The sequence below is a fragment of the Xyrauchen texanus genome, chromosome 22 (assembly GCF_025860055.1).
Source record: "Xyrauchen texanus isolate HMW12.3.18 chromosome 22, RBS_HiC_50CHRs, whole genome shotgun sequence".
In the NCBI taxonomy this organism is placed as follows: Eukaryota; Metazoa; Chordata; class Actinopteri; order Cypriniformes; family Catostomidae; genus Xyrauchen; species Xyrauchen texanus.
In genome coordinates, this window is record NC_068297.1 from 35,984,374 (window position 1) to 36,004,276 (window position 19,903).

The following is a 19,903-nucleotide window of genomic DNA, read 5'->3' on the forward strand; positions in this document are numbered from 1 at the left end:
CTATTCCAGGGATATCCAAGTGGGTGTTAAGCACAATACAACAGGGCTGTTTGCTACAGTTCGATCGCCGCCCTCCTCGCTTCAGAGCTGGCTCGAAACCACTGTGAACACGGAAGCAGCGTGCATGCTTCGTTTAGAAATAGCAAGCCTTCTGTGCAAAAGGGCCATAGAGAAAGTGCCACCCTCTCTGAGCGAGTCGGGGCTTTACAGCCGTTATTTTCTTGTTCCCAAGAAAGACGGCGGCCTCAGACCCATATTAGATCTCAGGGTTTTGAACAAGGTGCTTGCAAAAAGACCGTTCAAAATGCTTACAATCAGGAAACTCCTCGCGCATGTTCGCCAGGGGGACTGGTTTATTTCTCTCGATCTTAAAGATGCATACTTTCAGATTCAGATAAATCTCCGTCACAGGCCATTCTTGAGATTCGCCTTCGACGGCCAGGTTTATCAATACACCGTCCTCCCGTTCGGCCTGTCCTTAGCACCCCGTACTTTCACGAAGTGCATGGATGCGGCGCTCGCACCCCTGTGGAGTCAGGGTTTGCGAATTTTGAACTATTTGGACGACTGGCTGATTATGGCAGTCACATATGGAGCTTCTGTCTCACAGAGCAGTTCTCCTCAGCCATCTGAACAGTTTGGGTCTTGCAGTCAATTGGACCAAGAGCTCACTACAGCCCAGTCAGACAATTTCCTTCCTTGGAATAGAACTAGACTCCGTGGCAATGACGGCTCGCTTATCTACACAGCTGCGCCGTGTTCAGCGACTAGCCGCATCTTTTCAGATGAACAGCCTCACGCCTCTGAAGAAATTCCAGAGAGTGCTAGGTTACATGGCCTCAGCCGCAGCAGTACTTCAGCTGGGTTTACTGCACATCGCCCGCTTCAGCATTGGCTTAACACCCGGCGTCTCGCCGGGCTTGGGCCACAGGCGCCAGCCCATCAAGGTGACTCAGACCTGTATATCAGCTCTGCAGCCCTGGACAGTGGCCGAATGGTATCAGCGGGGAGTGACAATGGGAGCTGTATCTCGCCGAAAAGTCATCTCGACAGGCAGCGTCCAACACGGGTTGGGCGCGGTCTGCGAGGGCTCTCCGGTTTTCGGCCTATGGTCAGTTCAGGAAAAGCTCCTTCACATAAATTGTCTGGAAATGATAGCGGTCGATGCACGCTCGTGCGCTTTCTCCCGGTCATTCAGGGTCACCGCGTCCTGGTCCGTTCGGACAACAGATCTGTGGTATCCTACCTAAACCGTCAGGGCGGTGTCAGATCCAGGAACCTCTTCCATCTGACGAAACGCATACTGAGTTGGTCCCAGTGCCACCTGCGCTCGCTGAGGGCGACGCGCGTGCCAGGCCACCTGAGCGGCGGCCCGGACAGACTGTCCAGAGACAATATTCCCCCAGGGGAATGGTCCCTGCAAGCTCAAACAGTCCAGGCGTTATGGCACCTATTCGGCAGAGCAGAGATAGACCTCTTTGCGTCCAAAGAGAACTCTCACTGCCCAATATTTTTCTCGAGCGAGGGCGTGCTGGCCCAGGACTGGCCCAGGCGCCCGCTTTACGCCTTCCCTCCCGTCTGCGCTATTGCCACAGGTAATGCAGAGGATCAGGAAGCGGCGTCACTCAGTGCTCCTCATAGCCCAGCGTTGGGAGAATCAGACATGGTTCCGGAGCTTACGCAGCTGTCACTGACAGCGCGTGGCCCATCCCAGTGAGAGCAGATCTCCTCTCTCAATCTCGCGGCACAATCTGGCATCCCCACCCAGAGCTGGGCGCTGCATGCGTGGGTGATCAGCGACTACCCGTCGCACTGCCAGAAGGAGTAATAAACACCATCATACACGCTAGAGCCCCTTCCACGAGAAGACTCTATGCGTCAAAATGGTCTGTGTTCTCAAAATGGTGCACCGACAGAGACCTGGACCCGCGGACATGTGGGGTGTAGTCGCTGCTCGTATTCCTACAAGAGCTGCTGGATAAGGGCAGATCCCCATCCACGCTCAGTGTATGTGGCGGCCGTTGCGGCGTTCGCTGAACCCCTGCACGGCCAGTCATGGGGTAAAAGCGAGCTGGTCATCCGGCTTGCTCAGGGAGCTAGAAGGATGAACCCCAGCGCCCCATCGGTTCCTATCTGGGATCTTTCTATAGTTCTCGAAACTATGAAAGCCCCCCTTTCAAACCACTTCAATCCGTGGATTTGAAATACCTTTCACTCAAAACCGTTTTTCTGACTGCCCTGTCATCAGTCAAGCGTCGCGGGAGACCTTCACGCTGTCTGTCAGTGATGCGTGTCTTGAGTTTGGACCAAGTGACTCCAAGGTCATTTTAAAGCCTAGACACGGCTATGTTCCCAAGGTGATCGGTACTCCTTTCAGAGCACAGGTCATTTCCCTATCGGCGCTGCCAGCTTCCGATAGCTGAACGCGACGCCAATCTCCTTTGCCCGGTCAGAGCACTGAGATTGTATACTGCGCGCTCCGCCTCTTTCAGACGCTCTGAGCAGCTTTTTGTTTCGTTCGGAGGGCGCACCAAAGGTCTCGCCGCCTCGAAACAGACACTATCTAGACGGATAGTGGACGCTATTGCTGCTGCATACGCGTCAAAAGACCTGCCATGCCCGTTGGGCATTAGGGCTCACTCCACTAGAGGCATGGCATCCTCGTGGGCATGGTCCAGCGGGATTTCCATTCACGACATATGTGTGGTAGCGGGATGGACTTCCCCCTCCACCTTTGTCAGATTTTACAATATGGAAGTGCCCGCTCTGCAGGCAAAACTACTAGCGGGTTCATACGCTACAGCTCCCCTGGTGAGCTGCACTGATGGGTCACATTCCACACAGACCGGCACCGCCGCTCTGTCGTTCCCTTCCCACTATGTGCTTATGTATTACACAATCAATGACCCGCATTCTTGCCGGCCAAATATTATTTCCCCACTCATAAGGGCTCCCCGGGTCCCCCTTAATTCCCTGGGGCTCATACAGTGGATGCTTGGCCGCACAGCGTTGACAATGGGTTCCGTGGCGTATGCTAGCTTACGCATATCTGAGAGAACCTCTCGTAAGAGAACGTATCGGTTACCTAACGTAACCTCGGTTCTCTCTAGATGAGGAACGAGTATTGCGTAGCCGGCCGTGCTTCAGCGCCACGGCGACTTTTCAGCTTCAGTCAATGAAAACCAGGGTTCCAGCCTACGAACTACGCTTATATGCACTCTAGTCACGCCCATTTTGGCGGGCTTTGATGCAGTGAGCGCGCGGACGCCTCTCATTGGATGCGAGTTCGCCCAAGCTCATCTATAGGCTGCAGCAGTTGCCGCAGAGCAACCTATGAGCTCGCTAGATAGCCCGCACTGCGTTGACAATGGATACAAAAATTAAGGATATTTTTTGGCTTCAATATCTCAGAAAAGATGAATCTTTCCCGTAGCGTAAGCTAGCTTACGCAATACTCGTTCCCTCATCTAGAGAGAACCGAGGTTACGTTAGGTAACCGATACGTTTCAGATGGCTAGCAAAATAAAAACATCATTCTCATGAAACACAGATCACCTGAGAGTGATTAAGAGAGAGAGAGAGAGATAAAGAAAAAACTCATGCTCTACATACACAAACAATACGGACGAGAAGGCAATCACAATGGGGAACTTTATATATTTAGCTTTTCTATTACCTGGAAAATGATCTGCAGAAAAAACTGCTGACACGAAACGACATTGATAACAGCCACAAAAAAAACATTTATCATAAATTCAAAATAACACATTCCAGCGCAAGATCGGCAAACAAAACATACACAGATGAGATTAAACAGAAACTCCAACTCAAGAACTGGAGATGTTTAACTCATGAAATGAGAAATATAGTTAACTGAAGAACGTAGATACACATACTTCATATACATTATGGACGAATGTGTGATCTCTTCTAGACAGGACCCAAAAATTCTTCTCAAAGTGTTAATTGGGAATCATGCATGGAGCTTGGCATGTATTTTACATGCCCTAATGGTCAGCGACTCTGATTTGTGTGCAAACTTTCAAGAGTTTTCACATATGTTAGTACCCAAAAAGTACCGAAAACCTTGAAAGTGGAATATTAATAAAAATAAATATAGCTGTAAGCAGCGATAACGTGGTCAAGCCAATTATCGGCACTATGTGCAGCAAAAGAAGCTTTGTGATATGTTTTTGGTCCGATAAACCGTGTATGAGGAGTCAGAAAAAGTTAACTTTCAATCATAAAAAACCCAATTTGTTTGAAATATAACTAAAAATAACTAGTTCCCTTTTGTCCAATATCTGGCTCGGTTTTGAAACTGCTGAGGTACTATCTGGGCATGATGGTTATGAAAGAAAGCGGTCAAGAAACCGCTATTTTTCTATCTCCTGACCAGTATCCGGACAGTGTGCCAATGCTGCAGGTAAACTTGGGACTTAATAGTGATGACACGTACAAAGTTTCTTCCCAATCCCTCAAAGCATTGTGGAGATACAGCCTCAAGTGTAATTTTCAGCATTCTTCATAGAATTCATTGTAGAGTCATTCGAAAATTGTATCGTTTATCAAAATGTGAAAATTTTTTGTCGTAAATGCATCTACATGATGCAGAACAATTTTCGTGCAAATCGGAGAAACCGGTTTGGAGGAGTTCAAAAAAGTAGCTTTTCAAAACATTTAAAAGTGGCGGACAGGAAGTTAGCTTGATCATGACATAATTGGAATCATTGTTCTCGGCATGAACCGTGTAATCTATCAAGACCAGTCTCATTACAGGTAGGCAAAAGGATTCAATCGCTATTAGCATTTATAGAAATAGCGGTATAAATTTTGACCACAAGGCGGCGCTGTCTCAAATCTTTTTTAGTCCATTCAGAGCATGGTGCCAAAGACACATACCGAGTTTCATAACTGTACACCAAGTTGTTGGTAAAATGCAGTATTTTATGATTCAATTAAAAATGGCAGACATCCAAAATAGCCGACATAGGAAAATGTGGTATCGTTCGACTCAGTATGTAGCACTTGATCTAAAGAGACAATTTTCTTTATTTTTCAGCAAGTGTGTTCAAATGTTGTAAGCCAAAAATAACAAGTTTTTGCCATCTCCTGACCAGTAGGGGCAGTGTGCCAAAATGCTGTAGGTAACCTCAGGGCCTAATGGTGATGACACGTACCAAGTTTTGTCCCAATCCTTCAAAGCATTGCAGAGATACAGCCTCAAGTTAAATTTTGCATGTTCTTTGTCAAATTCATTGAAGTGCCATTGGATGAAATTCTGTGAATAACGTTTTGTCGTGCTTGCCTCCTAGATGACTCAGGCCAATTTTTGTGCAAATCGGGCAAACAGCCTAGGACGAGTTTGAAAAAGTAGGTTTTTCAGAAAATTCAAAATGGTGGAAGAATGTTCATGACGGAAAATTATGTCATAGGATGAAATGGAATCAGAGGAAAAAATTATTTCGTTTCTTGGACTCACTCAATGTGAGTGGAAGTTTGGGCAGTTGGTGGCGCTAGAGGATTTGAGGTCGAGATGCCAATTTTGCTCTGGTGACGCATCAGACTGTCCTCTATCTGTATGCCATATTTCATAACTTTCCTGCAAGCGGTTCTATGGGCTGCCATAGACTCGAGCAGAAGAAGAATAATAATAGGAAATCTAATGAAAAACAATAGGGGTCTTTAGCCCCTTCGGGGCATGACCCCTAATAATAATAATTATGAGAAAACTAACGGAACCAATGGGGGTCTTTTGACTCTTCGGGGCTTGAGCCCTAATAATAAAAAAACTAACAAGAACAATAGGGGTCTTTCGCCCTTCGGGGCTTGATCCCTAATAATAATCCTTAGAAGAACAATAGGGCTCTGCACTTTCAGTGCTTGGGCCCTAACAAGGATCTTTAAATGTAACCAAGTAGATTTAGAGCTATGGGTTATGTCTATTTATAGATGGATTTTCCCCATTGTTGAATTGGTTAGACTGTACAGCTTGACATCATCCAGTTGTCTATTGTTGCTTTGAAGAAAAATTATCACCACTGAGTCCGTAAGCAAACTGTTGTGAAAGTGTCAAATTTAATCTCTAGATTTTCATGTAAGGCAAGGTCTCAGGTGAGTGATTCTGCAGTTTTTATCTGGAAGAATCAGTCCACTCTTGAGATCAAGTGAACATTTTTCTGTGTAGAGGAGAATCCTGAATAATTGCTCTCACCACGTCCTTTTATCTGTGAGTGTACGTACAAGTGTTTTGGGATGTATTCGCCTTGTTTACTGTATCTCTGTGAGAGCATGATTCGAGCTCTGAACCAATGTCAATAACCCTTTAGGTGAGGGATGGCCGACCGATGTCCCAGAGGTGATTGTTTGGCTATGTCAAGCTCATTTCGGGGTCACTGAAAACATTATTGACATGCATAGAGGATGTGGTAGAAGCTGTAGCCTCGGATACCAAAAAATCCACATACTATAGAAAATTTAAATGATAGTAAATTAAGTTGGTATGTATGCAGCCATTCTGATCAATTTCTTTTCTTTCTTTTTTAACTAGGTGGTGTCTGATGCTGCAGGACATGGCGTCACTATAACAGGGGATAAAACCTTTAACAACTGGAATTGGCCCAATGCCGTCATCTTCGCGGCTACAGTTATCACAACTATTGGTAAGGCTCTGCTCTTTTTCATAACTGTAATAATTTAGAGATTCTCTTTATCTTTTGATAAATAAAGGAAATATTTATTATCTTAGGCAAAGACGAAACAGGAAATTGTTAAAAGAGGAATATTTACAGTCCCACATGTAAAACAAAATAAAATTCCCCCACAGGTTACGGAAATATTGCCCCCAAAACATCATCTGGGAGAATTTTTTGTATTTTTTATGGGCTTTTTGGAGTGCCGCTGTGTTTTACTTGGATCAGTGAACTTGGAAAGTTTTTTGGAGGACGAGCTAAACACCTTGGGCAATATCTCACTAAGAAGGGGGTAACACTGGTAAGAAAGAATGCACTCCTCTATTGTGTTCTGTTAATATGGTGAATGGTCGTATGTACAAAGAATTAGTTTACATCACTATATTAACAGTATAACTTCTACATTTTGCAATTCCATTATGGTTTCTGTGAGGTTTTTTTATAAAACATTTTTTACATTGAAATATTTTTGTGCTTCACTCTTGCAGCGGAAAACACAGTTCACCTGCACAGCCATTTTTCTGTTGTGGGGCATGTTGGTCCATTTGGTGATCCCTCCATTTGTCTTCATGTCTCAAGAAGGTTGGACTTACATTGAGGGCTTGTACTTTTCATTTGTAACTTTGACAACTATTGGTTTTGGTGATCTTGTAGCAGGTGGGTATCTTAGTTCTAATTTTTTTTTTTTTTCACTACCAATCACTAACTTCTAGGCTAAGAGGTCTATATTTTTTTCTTGAAAATAGATATGCACACGCTGCTATTGAATGCTGAACAGTGGCCAAGCAATTTTGAAAAATGTCAAAGTTACTGTGAAGTGTTTTCAAATAAGTTACACCCATATAATAGATGGAATAATACACAATGTAATCTCCACCTTGTTGATAATAACATACTGTATGAAAACTGCTGCAGATATGCTTGATTTGAGGTATGTGTTTACCAGTGTGACCTATATGGTCAAAGTTATGTTAAGTTGCATCTTTCACAGATATTAAATACTTTTTTCATGGGTATATAAAAACACATATCAGATTTGATAAGTATATAAAATTTCATCTGATCTGTATAGTATTAATTAGTTCTGCTCCTTATTTTCTCTTGTGTTTGTAGGTGTTGACCCAAATGCTGATTACCCTACTCTTTATCGCTACTTTGTGGAGGTGTGGATTTATCTGGGTCTGGCATGGCTCTCTCTGTTCTTCAATTGGAAGGTTCGCATGGTTGTGGAGGCTCATAAAGCTCTAAAGAAGCGGCGTAAAAGGCGCAAACTTTCTTTGGATGAACTAGAGCACTATAAGGAGAGCCATAAGTCCCTTCTGCCACCAACCCCCAATGACGTCAACATATTCAGCTTTTTATCCAAGAAAAAAGAGGGTTACAATGACCACATTAAGCAGATAGGTGTTGAGAAAGAAGGAGAAGGGCATTGTGTCAGCTCCATTACTGGTAACAAGTCTAAAGCACCAAACCGCTCAAAAAGCTGTAGTGATGCTTTTTCCATTAATGGAAATGCCATCCTCCATTTAGATCGCTCACCTCGGCAGAAGCGCCGTTATAGCTTTAGTGATAGAGTTACTGTGGCCCTCTCAAAATCCAAGAACTACCTTCTTGTCCGAGAGGAATGTCTTCTCATGAATGAGATTCATGGGGAAGGAGAGCAAGATACTGACCTGGAACAATTTGTTGAGAATCAGTTGGACAAGGAAGCAGGAGAGGACCACAGAGGTCTCAGATCTGGAGGCTGCATCATGTTTCCCAATGCCAACATCACTTTCATTGATGAGGAGAACTTGCTGAACCACAACCTGGAGGATTGTAAAGATGACACTGTGCCTAGGTTTTCAACCTCAGATGAGAACTTTGAATCTGAGACGGACTCCAAAGAGGAACTGGGCTCTGAGTCAGAGAGCTCTGTATTCACCACAGATGGGTCGGACCACGGCCATTCCTATGAGCAACTGGTGGAAGAATATTTCAAAGAGGACAACACTGACGCTTGATCTTATTAGTCTTTTCAAGCAAGTTTAAAAATGATTGTACAAATTAGATTCTGTGAAATTACTTTTTGTTAGTGTTATGCCAAGCCACATTGGATATTGCAACAAGAACAAAAGACGCATGAGTCTTTCTTCAAAATGTCTATCCTGACAAAAATGTTCACTTATAAATAAATAAACTATAGGCAACTGTTGGCATAGAGAATTTTTATCCATAAACATAATAAACTAATATATTAGCTGCTCTAGTCTAACAGGTTTTTTTATTTATTGTATGGCAAAAAAAAACAATTGTGTTTCTAAATTGTCTGAACTGCAGGATTGGTCGTTGTATGTCTCTGATTGACACTGAACTGGTTCATAGGAAAAAAAACTATATGGACTGGCCATTTGCATGTTTTTTTTTTTTTTTTCCACCATATTGGTGTTTTTTTGTTTGTTTTTTTTAAGATTATATATGCCATTTAACTTTTGTCAAAGCTTAATCTTATTGCAGCATTGGCTTTTTTTAAGGTTGAGAATTAATTACTTTTTTTTTTATTTATTTTTTATTCAGGCATTATTTTTATTGCTCCTCAGTTGTGTTTGTGAGTTCCTGTCATGCTTTTAGAAGGATTATCTCAAAACGTATGATGTCTTGGACTGTTTAGTCACCGAAGACCATTGTTGATTCAACCAAGATACTTTAATATTTTTGTGGTAAGTGAAATGATAGGAAATTAAACTTCCCCTCTGTTTGTAGTCTGCGAGGTTTAGTTTTACTAACCACCGATTTAGTGTCTGACTCATTTGAATGTTTAAAATGTTTTACATGGAAGTGGCTAACTCACTGTACTTTTAATGTCCCATGAAAAATAAAATTGACATCCTGGTTGTAGTTCCCCACTGCTAAATCTTAGCAATGTGTTTTTCACACTGACTTTGTCTCACATCACTGAATGACCGTATTGTTCAGAGACCTGCATCCTGGGTCAATTTCCTGTTGTAGTTGTAATTATATTGTTTGCATGTCAAGGGTGTTATAAAGACAAGCTCTCAAAATCAAACCTGTATATGTCTCTTGTAGAAAGGTTTTTCAGTCTTCAAAAATGTAAACATCGAAAACACCCCTATAGTTATGTATTCTAATATTCAGTTCTGATGAATTCTGTACCAATTTACCTATTTTTTTGTTTGTCTTTATGATGTAACTATTAAAAAGGTGTTATATGCAATGTATATTGTATATTGCAATCATTCAGAAGTTGTAAAAGTTGCCTTTCCATTGGGCGTTTAATATATCCAGTTCATTCGAGAGCACTCTTTTAGAGAGGATTTTAGCATAAACTCAAACCAAACAGCCCGAGCAAAAACAAGACCCACCCTTAGTTTTCCACACTACTTTTTAACCATGGATTCCTTCAGTTTTTTTATGCATAGGCACTCTCACTTGAGAGAATGTGTGTTTGCTATGTAAACATTTGAAAAGGGCCTGTCAGTAGCCATCACTGGTGGGTTTGTTCAGGCCATAGCTTTGTAGTCTGTTGAATTTGTTGTGAGTTAAATTACATGAATGACAAAAACATGTTAACGTGTAACTTACTGTACTCCTTATTGTCAGATCATTGAAAGGAGCGCCTGTCAGGTTGGGTATTGTTTTGGTCATGTTGCAACATTTCTCCCAATTCTACCACAAAGCAATACATTTTATTCTTGTGCAGTAAATCAGGTAAAAGGGTAAAGTGCCTTTGATATTTTCTGAAGGCAACATGTTCTCGACTGAAATGGTAACTGAAATACTGCTTTCATTTTACAATTTAATTCAATTCCTTTCTGCTGGTGCTGTTTTGCTCTGTTTAGATGATCGCTTTGAATTTGAATATTGGTTATCCTGATGAATGAAAAGTATGAACTGTCTTGTTAATCTTTTGTTGATTTTGTTTATTTTATTTTTATACTGGTGCAATAATTTAAAATGTGCACTTGGCCTTAGCAAAAGGTACATCTGCCTCTTGAAGGAATTTGTCAAAATGGCATCGTGTGTGGGTAAATTTTACTCCAGCATTATTACTTTATTCGCTTATTTTACTGATATTATGGCATGTCTGAAAAACTTTACTTTTTGACTATGTAAAGTATTAAGCAAAAAAGTTATTAAATTTTATCTCCGCAGCAACAGCAGTGGAAAACATCTCTATCTCGCAAAAGAGCCAATAGTTTGCTATTTTATGGCCTCATAAAGTTATAAAGCTTTGTCTGTCCACGTCAGCATGTTGTCCCTTTTTTATGCATTAATTCTATCGCTAAGAAACAAAGGCCACTTTTTTATTTCTGAAGGTGGTCATAAGTACTGAATAGTCACATGCTTGTGTAATATAACATTTAGGAGCGACTGATCACAAACTTTCAATTCAGGAAGTGTGTTGGACCGATAGTCTCCTGAATGTTTATGTTTGTGACCCATTCCTCACTAAAATACAAATCGAAAACATGTCTAAATAGAATAAAGATTGCTTTTTGTTTTGCTTGTATTGGGACTTAAGGTCATAGAACTTCTGCTTCATAGAACTGTAAAACGGTCTTGCTTCATAAAGACACTCCTAATTGATAAGGGCTCACAAACAGAGTGGTAAAACTTATACCAGGAATGATAATTATAACTCCAAGGAGCATTAGAGGATTACAACTAGGCAAACAACGATTGAACAAGATTATTGTTGGTGGGAAATATGTTAATGACAACTTTCTACTCAATCTTAAACTTGAGGTGCCTTTTATTATGATTATTATTTTGCAAGGAAAATAACGCATACATAGATTATTTGGATTTCCATTTTTACATGCACCATGCCCTTTTTTACAAAACGTATGTTAACTGGTGGACTTTTTCCACAGAAATTAAACCTGCAAGAAGTCATTTTTGCCAATACTCACCAAAATTTTATTGTTTACTAGCAGATTAGTATTAAGTATACGAGTTTGATATGAGATCCCAGCATGTGAAATGACAATAGAAAATTTTTATTGGTTGAGTTAAAATGACATGTTGTTTATTCAAATCTACTAACGCTGATGCATGTAAAACTTATGTAAAAAAAAAAAAAAAAAAAAAATGTAAACCAGTTTTAATGTTAAAAAAATTATACAGAGACTCCGATGGTGAAGCAGCAGCTCCGTGTCTTGTGTCAAATCTTACCTTGCCCACGTTAAGATGAATAGTCCAAGCTCATTTCCAAGAAAAGTAGGTGTCTGAGCTGTATAAACAACTAACAAGTGCAAAGTAGCAAAGAGACCCCACACATTTACCTTATTCGCTGTTTAGATCTATGACAAAAGATTCTGTTCGCATCACAGGAAGCTGAAACTAGTACAGAGTATGTTCCTCCACACTATTCTGACCGGCTTACAAAATTACAGTATAAGAGGCGATCTGCGACCTTACCTGACACAAGCTGATGTAAGTGACGAACTGCTCTACGATAAAGTAAACTTTGCATGTGCACACGAAACTGAGTGTCAAACCAAAAAGAAACCTGTTGTCCAACCATGCCATGCAAAAGTGTAGCCAGTCCAATCCAGCGAAGTGACCATCGAGGAAAAACCCAGAGAAAACTGAACTTGAGATCTTAAATGAGCTGAGGGAGATTTGTTCAGTCATGGCTCTGTTGAAAGACCTCAGTGCCAGAGGTTTCTCAAATTAGAGAGTCAATTAAACAACCTCAAGTAATATACACTCAGTGTCATCTCCCAGTGAGGGATGTAACCAGTGCATCCCTGCCACAGATTCAATACCCACCTCCATGCCACTGGCAGCCTTACAACCAGAGGAGAGAATCAGTTCCGTGACCACAATGGTTTCCATCACAACGCTATCACACTCCTGCATCTCGTATAAGGAAATGCTTTGCATGTCAACAAAGTGGATTATATGTCTACTGTTCTCACTGTTACAAGTGTGGTGGTAGTGACAGCTGGATGTCGAGCACGGATGCCCATGACACATTGGTATGGTCCTTTAAACGAGGCTGGGTCATGACCATGGGACAGGCAGTGACCAGTGCTATGGAAGAGTCCCTTCAAAGCTGTGCATATTGTGGCATAATCTGTTATGATCTACTATTAAGACATTGTGCGACTTGTAAGCAGATGTTGTATTGTCCAAAAGCATGCCAAGAAGATAATTGGAAAGATCATAGGAAACAGTGTAGGCCATATTCAAAGATAAACGTGAACCCTGTCTCGACTACAAAGATGCTAAATTCAAACAAACCCACTTGTGCTGCGCTCGTAGGAAAATAGTGCTTTGTGCAATGCTACCTTCAGGGTTTACTAGTAGATGTATTTTGGGACACAGGCTCTCAAGTGTGCATTGTTGGTGAGATGTGGAAAAATGAGCACTTGCCGAATGTGAGAATAAGATATGTTTCAGAGGCAATCGATGCACCTGAAGAACTCCGTCTCAGCTGCAAATTGTCAGGATATACCATACATGGTATGTATAGAAGTCACCTTTGGACTAGTGCCTAACAAGCAGAATGACATGGAACTCACCATACCTGTGCTGGTGATGAGAGGAAGGCATTTGTATCATCCCATCATCGGGCACAATGTGATTGAACAGATAGCAAACAGGAGCATGTTGACCCAGCCTAATATCAGTGGATTAGTGGTGACAGCCAATTCTAATTTTGAAGGAAACAAGGTTCAAGCATTCATTGAGCGAGTCATGCAGAAGCACATTGTGAGTTTGTAGTCAAAACCACAAAAGAAAGAGTCAATGTGCCAAAACATACTTCTGTTCAAGTTGAATGTAGAATACAGGCCCCTCGACAAACGGAAATCAGAGTGGCTAAAAGAATTTACTCTGAGAAGCTGAAAAACAAGTTTTCAGCTAACGACCCTGCATCAGTGTGGAGTGGCCTGAAACAACTTACTAATTACAGGACTCCTACCCCCAACACTGGTGGACCAACGACTGGCTGACGACCTGAATGTGGTGTTCTACAGATTCAAAAGGCCCAATTTCACACCCCACATGCACTCGGACCTTCACTTCACACAAACATTAACACCACCTGCAACCCCCCTCCTGCTACACAACCTGCACTTAAGATCTGTGAAGACGATGTGTGCCATGTCTTTCGGAAGCAAAGGTCAAGGAAGGTTTCAGGCCCAGATGGCGACTCACCAGCGGCCTTCATTCCTATGCTAACCAACTGGCCCCCATCTTCACACAGATCTTCAATAGATCACTGGAGCATTGTGAAATCCCATGCTGCTTCAAACGCTCAATTATTATTATCCCTGTCCAGTGGCGGCTCCTGAAAAAATTCTCGGGGGGCAATTTTTCTGATAATGATTAAGGTGACCTATTCAATGGTACAGATTTCCCCTCTAGCTACGTAAGTTACAGGTGGAAAGCCATGTAAGAAATTAGCATCCAGGAGCCTTCATAAGCCAAAATTACATGGCTCCACAATTAATTATTCCACTTATTCATTACTTACATTAATCCAATGTTGTGTGATGTAAATTAGCTAAACGGGACACATTTTTAAAAAGATATGTCCAGCAACAATATAAAGATGTGGGCAGCATATAAGTCAATACCAGAAGCATTTATTGACTGATCTCAAAAGTATTGACTTACAAAAGCAATCCAAGTTATCACAGTACAAATAACCATTTTATGTAAATAACCATTTACATAAAATGTTACCCCCTCATACCCTTAGACAACCCCATAAATGTTACGACCCCTAGGGTAGTCTAAGGATATGAGGGGGTGACATTTTATGTAAATGGATTTAAGGTGTGTGTTGGGTTGGCAAATGACAAAAAGCAACCAGGCAAGTAAACGGTATAAAAAGGTAATTTAATCTGAGTTGTACCACTGTAACAAAAGTCAAAGGTAACTGAATAGGGTGTTTACATTTTATGCAAAGAACATACTAATAATGAAACCAGAGGGAAAAAGAGAACGTTAAGGTCTAGTAACCTCTGCAGAATTATGCTCTTAATGTCTTTCTTAAGAGCCTGCCTCCCAATCTGAATGTGAAAACTATAAATCATATTAAACAAATATGTGTAATTGAAATATAAAAAAAAGGGAATGCACTCAAATTTAAATAGTTCTTTAAGAAACAGTGTCTATAAATTCTAATACATTTGTCTATTCTCCGCCTTGAATGATCAGTCAATCATTGATTGCTTTTGCCTTAAGAGTGTTCACCTCACTGGGGAGGGGGCACGCTGCTCAAATAATACACTGGTGAAGCAGCAGCTCCGTGTCTTGTTTTATTTCACATCAAATTCTCCCCTCATCAGGTGGTGAGGGCGTTACATAACCAGTAACAGTTAGTGTCTTAATAATTATAGTAGTGTTGTCATGTAGACTGCATGTCTGTGATTTCTTCTGTGAATCCTCATTGATATTCAAATGAAGAGCATTAATTGATTAGCTAGGTAATTTACAGACATGTTTAATTAAAGGACAGCTTTCAGCAGGGATCATTCCATTAGAACAAAATTAAGGGTTTGCTCAAGGGCGTAATGGTGGGCGTAAAAGATCTGAACAGTCAGCAGTCAACCTTTTGCAAGCACAAAGGTCATGTAAAAACTTAATATAAACTTTTAAAGATGCCATATTTTCTGCCATCCTAAGCTTTTGTTGTTGTTGTTTTAATAATAATAATAATTCCTTACATTTATATAGCAATTTTCTAGGCACTCAAAGCACTTTACATATTATAGGGGGAATCTCCTCACCGACCACCAGTGTGCAGCATCCACCTGGATGATGCGATGGCAGCCATAGTGTGCCAGTATTTTCACCACACACCAGCTATTTTTGGAGAGAGTAGAGTAGAGTGATGTAGCCAATTCAGGAACGGGGATAAGTAGGATGCCATGATTGATAATGCCCAATGGAGTGGCCAACAACAAAATCAACAGCACAGAAAGAGGACACTAGGATCAGATCTACACATTTGTTAGGGTTGTCTTGCACAAACTGTGGCTGCATCTGAAAATGGGAGCAGCTGCTTTTCTGCCTGTTCATTTCATGGTTTAAACAAAAGTGTTTTTGGAAGAATGTACTGTAACTCCTTTAACTGGTTTCAGAACAGTTTGAAGAGCACCTTACTTCATCATACCTCCTTATACAGCCTCTGCAGCAGTTACCAGTTTTCTGATGCAGCCTGTGTTCAGGATACATTTTACGGGGTGCGTTATCCGTGCTGCCACCGGAGTGAGAGGAGAGAGTAGACAGTCAGCCTACAATGAAGCGCATGCTGAACTCCACAGAAAACATGTTGAAAATGCACCATAAATCTATTTATCTACACAATCTTTTACAATAAAGGCTTTTATGACTCAGCATTAACTACTGTTCTGAAATAGTCATTCATTGACTTGACATGCAGTAACCGGCACGCAATGCTTCCATGATGTAAACTAGATTTCATAACGGTTTAGTTTATAATAGAATTACCCTCTCTCGACAAACATCTTACAGGTGAAACTCGGAAAAATTAGAATATCGTGCAAAAGTTCATTAATTTCAGTAATTCAACTTAAAAGATGAAACTAATATATTATATAGACTCATTACAAGCAAAGTAAGATATTTCAAGCCTTTATTTGATATAATTTTGATGATTATGGCTTACAGCTTATGAAAACCCCAAATTCAGAATCTCAGAAAATTAGAATATTGTGAAAAGGTTCAGTATTGTAGGCTCAAAGTGTCACACTCTAATCAGCTAAACACCTGCAAAGGGTTCCTGAGCCTTCAAATGGTCTCTCAGTCTGGTTCAGTTGAATTCACAATCATGGGGAAGACTGCTGGCCTGATAGTTGTGCAGAAAACCATCATATACACCCTCCACAAGGAGGGAAAGCCTCAAAAGGTAATTGCAAAAGAAGTTGGATGTTCTCAAAGTGCTGTATCAAAGCACATTAATAGAAAGTTAAGTGGAAGGGAAAAGTGTGGAAGAAAAAGGTGCACAAGCAGCAGGGATGACCGTAGCCTGGAGAGGATTGTCAGGAAAAGGCCATTCAAATGTGTGGGGGAGCTTCACAAGGAGTGGACTGAGGCTTCAAATGTCGTATTCCTCTTGTCAAGCCGCTCCTGAACAACAAACAACGTCAGAAGCGTCTTACCTGGGCTAAAGAAAAAAAGAACTGGTCTGTTGCTCAGTGGTCCAAAGTCCTCTTTTCTGATGAGAGCAAATTTTGCATCTCATTTGGAAACCAAGGTCCCAGAGTCTGGAGGAAGAATGGAGAGGCACACAATCCAAGATGCTTGAAGTCCAGTGTGAAGTTTCCACAGTCTGTGTTGGTTTGGGGAGCCATGTCATCGGCTGGTGTTGGTCCACTGTGCTTTAATAAGTCCAGAGTCACCGCAGCCGTCTACCGGGACATTTTAGAGCACTTCATGCTTCCTTCAGCAGACAAGCTTTATGGAGATGCTGACTTCATTTTCCAGCAGGACTTGGCACCTGCCCACACTGCCAAAAGTACCAAAACCTGGTTCAATGACCATGGTATTACTATGCTTGATTGGCCAGCAAACTCGCCTGACCTGAACCCCATAGAGAATCTATGGGGCATTGCTAAGAGAAAGATGAGAGACATGAGACCAAACAATGCAGAAGAGCTGAAGGCCGCTATTGAAGCATCTTGGTCTTCCATAACACCTCAGCAGTGCCACAGGCTGATAGCATCCATGCCACGCCGCATTGAGGCAGTAATTAATGCAAAAGGGGCCCAAACCAAGTACTGAGTACATAAGCATGATTATACTTTTCAGAGAGCCGACATTTCTGTATTTAAAATCCTTTTTTTATTGATTTCATGTAATATTCTAATTTTCTGAGATTCTGAATTTGGGGTTTTCATAAGCTGTAAGCCATAATCATCAAAATTATATCAAATAAAGGCTTGAAATATCTTACTTTGCTTGTAATGAGTCTATATAATATATTAGTTTCACCTTTTAAGTTGAATTACTGAAATTAATGAACTTTTGCACGATATTCAAATTTTTTAGAGTTTCACCTGTATATGTCATACCAGGAAAAATTTAATGTAGTAATCCCGAAATTATTTTATTTTCTGCTACAAGCTACAAGTTTGTTGTCAAATGGTAGCTGTGGACTCGATGCTTTGTGCGTCATAGGTTTTTGACCAATCACAGGTTGCAGAATCTCCCACGGTCCCTCTACACACCCAAAAGTACCTTCCCCGGAGTGGGATCTAAATTTTCCTTAAAACAGCTATGAGGAAGTATAGTTCCTCAGGTGTGTAAAATGGTCTTTAGACCCTGCAGTGGGAAAGGGCCTATTTAGACGCACTGGGGTAGAAATTAATCTGCCCATAAAGGTAGAGCCAAACCAAAGGTAACTTCAATATTAGAACACTGCAGCTATGTGACCGATTGTGAACATGGTGAGCACTATCGCTAAATATGTGTGCAATAGCATTTCTATTGCAAATTCAGACAAATTGGCCATCAAACAACTTGGTCCTGACAAGTCAGACATAAAAATTGTTTGGAAATCAAAAGGCTTGGGTGGGTGACAAGACATTGTATGTATTGTATGATGGAAAAATGTATGTCAAAGAGCCTTGGACTGGTGCAATTGTAACATTTAAACAGTGATTCTGTTTACTACTTAAAACTTACTGTTATTTAAAACTATTATTATTATTCTTAGGGTCCGAGCACTGGAGGTGCAGGCCGAGAGGCCTATTGTTTTTGGAATGCTTTTTCACAATGATTAGGGCCCAAGCACTGAAAGTGTGAGACCCTATTGTCCTTCTAAAGATTTGTAGGGCACAAGCACTGAAAGTGTCAGGCCCTATTGTTCTTCTAAGGATTATTATTTGGGCCCGAGCACTGGAGCTGCTAAATCCATATTATTTTTGTAATGTTTTTACACAGTTATTATTATAGCTCAAGCACTGAAAGTGCGAGGCCCTATTGTTCATCTAAAGATTTCTATTATTATTAGGACCCGAGAACTGTTTTTTTTTATGTTTTTCACAATTATTCTTAGGGGTTCAACACCGAAGGCACAGGAACACTATTGTATTTGTTCTGATTTTTTTTTATTATTTTTAGGAGTCCAAGCACTAAAGGTGCAGGAACCCTATTGTATTCGTACTGTTTTTCTGTTTATTATTAGGGGTCCAAGCACAGAAGGAGCAGGAACCCTAGTGTATTCATACTGATTATTAGGGGTCCATGCACCAAAGGTGCAGGAACCTTATTGTATTCGTACTGACTTTCTTCTGTTTATTATTAGTGGTTCAAGCGCTTGGTGCTGAAACCCAATTGTAATTAAGATTTTTAGGAGTTCAATTTTTATTATTATTATTATTATTATTATTAGCTGTTCAAGCCTGAAGGGCTAAACCTATTGTTTTTGTTTAGGATTTTTATTATTATTAGGGGTTCAAGGCTGAAGGGCTAGAAACCTATTGTTTTTATTAGGATTTGTATTATTATTATTAGCTGTTCAAGCCCAAAGGACTAGAAAACTATTGACTTTGTTATGATTTTTATTATTAGGGGTTCAAGCCCGAAGGGCTAAACCTATTGTTTTTGTTACGATTTTTATTATTAGGGGTTCAAGCCCGGAGGGCTAAACCTATTTTTATTTTTTTATTTTTGGGTGTTCAAGCCCGAAGGTCTAGAAACCTATTGTTTTTGTTAGGATTTGTATTATTAGGGGTTAAAGCACGAAGGGCTAGAAACCTATTGTTTTTGTTAGGATTTTTATTATTAGGGGTTAAAGCACGAAGGGCTAGAAACCTATTGTTTTTGTTAGGATTTTTATTATTAGGGGTTAAAGCATGAAGGGCTAGAAACCTATTGTTTTTGTTAGGATTATTATTATTTTTATTAGGGTTTCAGGACCGAAGGTCTAGAAACCTATTGTTTTTGTTAAGAAATGTATTATTAGCAGTTCAAGCCCAAAGGTCTAGAAACCTATTGTTTTTTGGGGGATTTTTATTATTAGGGGTTCAAGCACGAATGGCTAGAAACCTATCAGTAGTTGTTATGATTTTTATTATTAGGGTTTCAAGACCGAAGGTCTAGAAACCTATTGTTTTTTTTAGGATTTTTATTATTATTATTAGGGGTTCAAGACCGAAGGTCTAGAAACCTATTTTTTTTTTTGTTGAGAACTTTATTATTAGCGGTTCAAGCCCAAAGGTCTAGAA

General features: G+C 40.7%; 1 protein-coding gene across 1 annotated transcript in view; it reads left to right on the plus strand.

The window, feature by feature from the left end:
• kcnk5a (potassium channel, subfamily K, member 5a) overlaps window positions 1–9,840 on the plus strand; it is a 90,416-nt gene extending 80,576 nt beyond the window's left edge. Inside the window, exons 2-5 of the mRNA XM_052154065.1 lie at window positions 6,551–6,662; window positions 6,827–6,993; window positions 7,181–7,349; window positions 7,806–9,840. Coding sequence (XP_052010025.1) covers window positions 6,551–6,662; window positions 6,827–6,993; window positions 7,181–7,349; window positions 7,806–8,695 — 1,338 coding nt within the window. The 3' untranslated portion in view covers window positions 8,696–9,840. The remainder of the gene's footprint in view (window positions 1–6,550; window positions 6,663–6,826; window positions 6,994–7,180; window positions 7,350–7,805) is intronic.
• The last annotated feature ends 10,063 nt before the right edge of the window (window positions 9,841–19,903 follow it).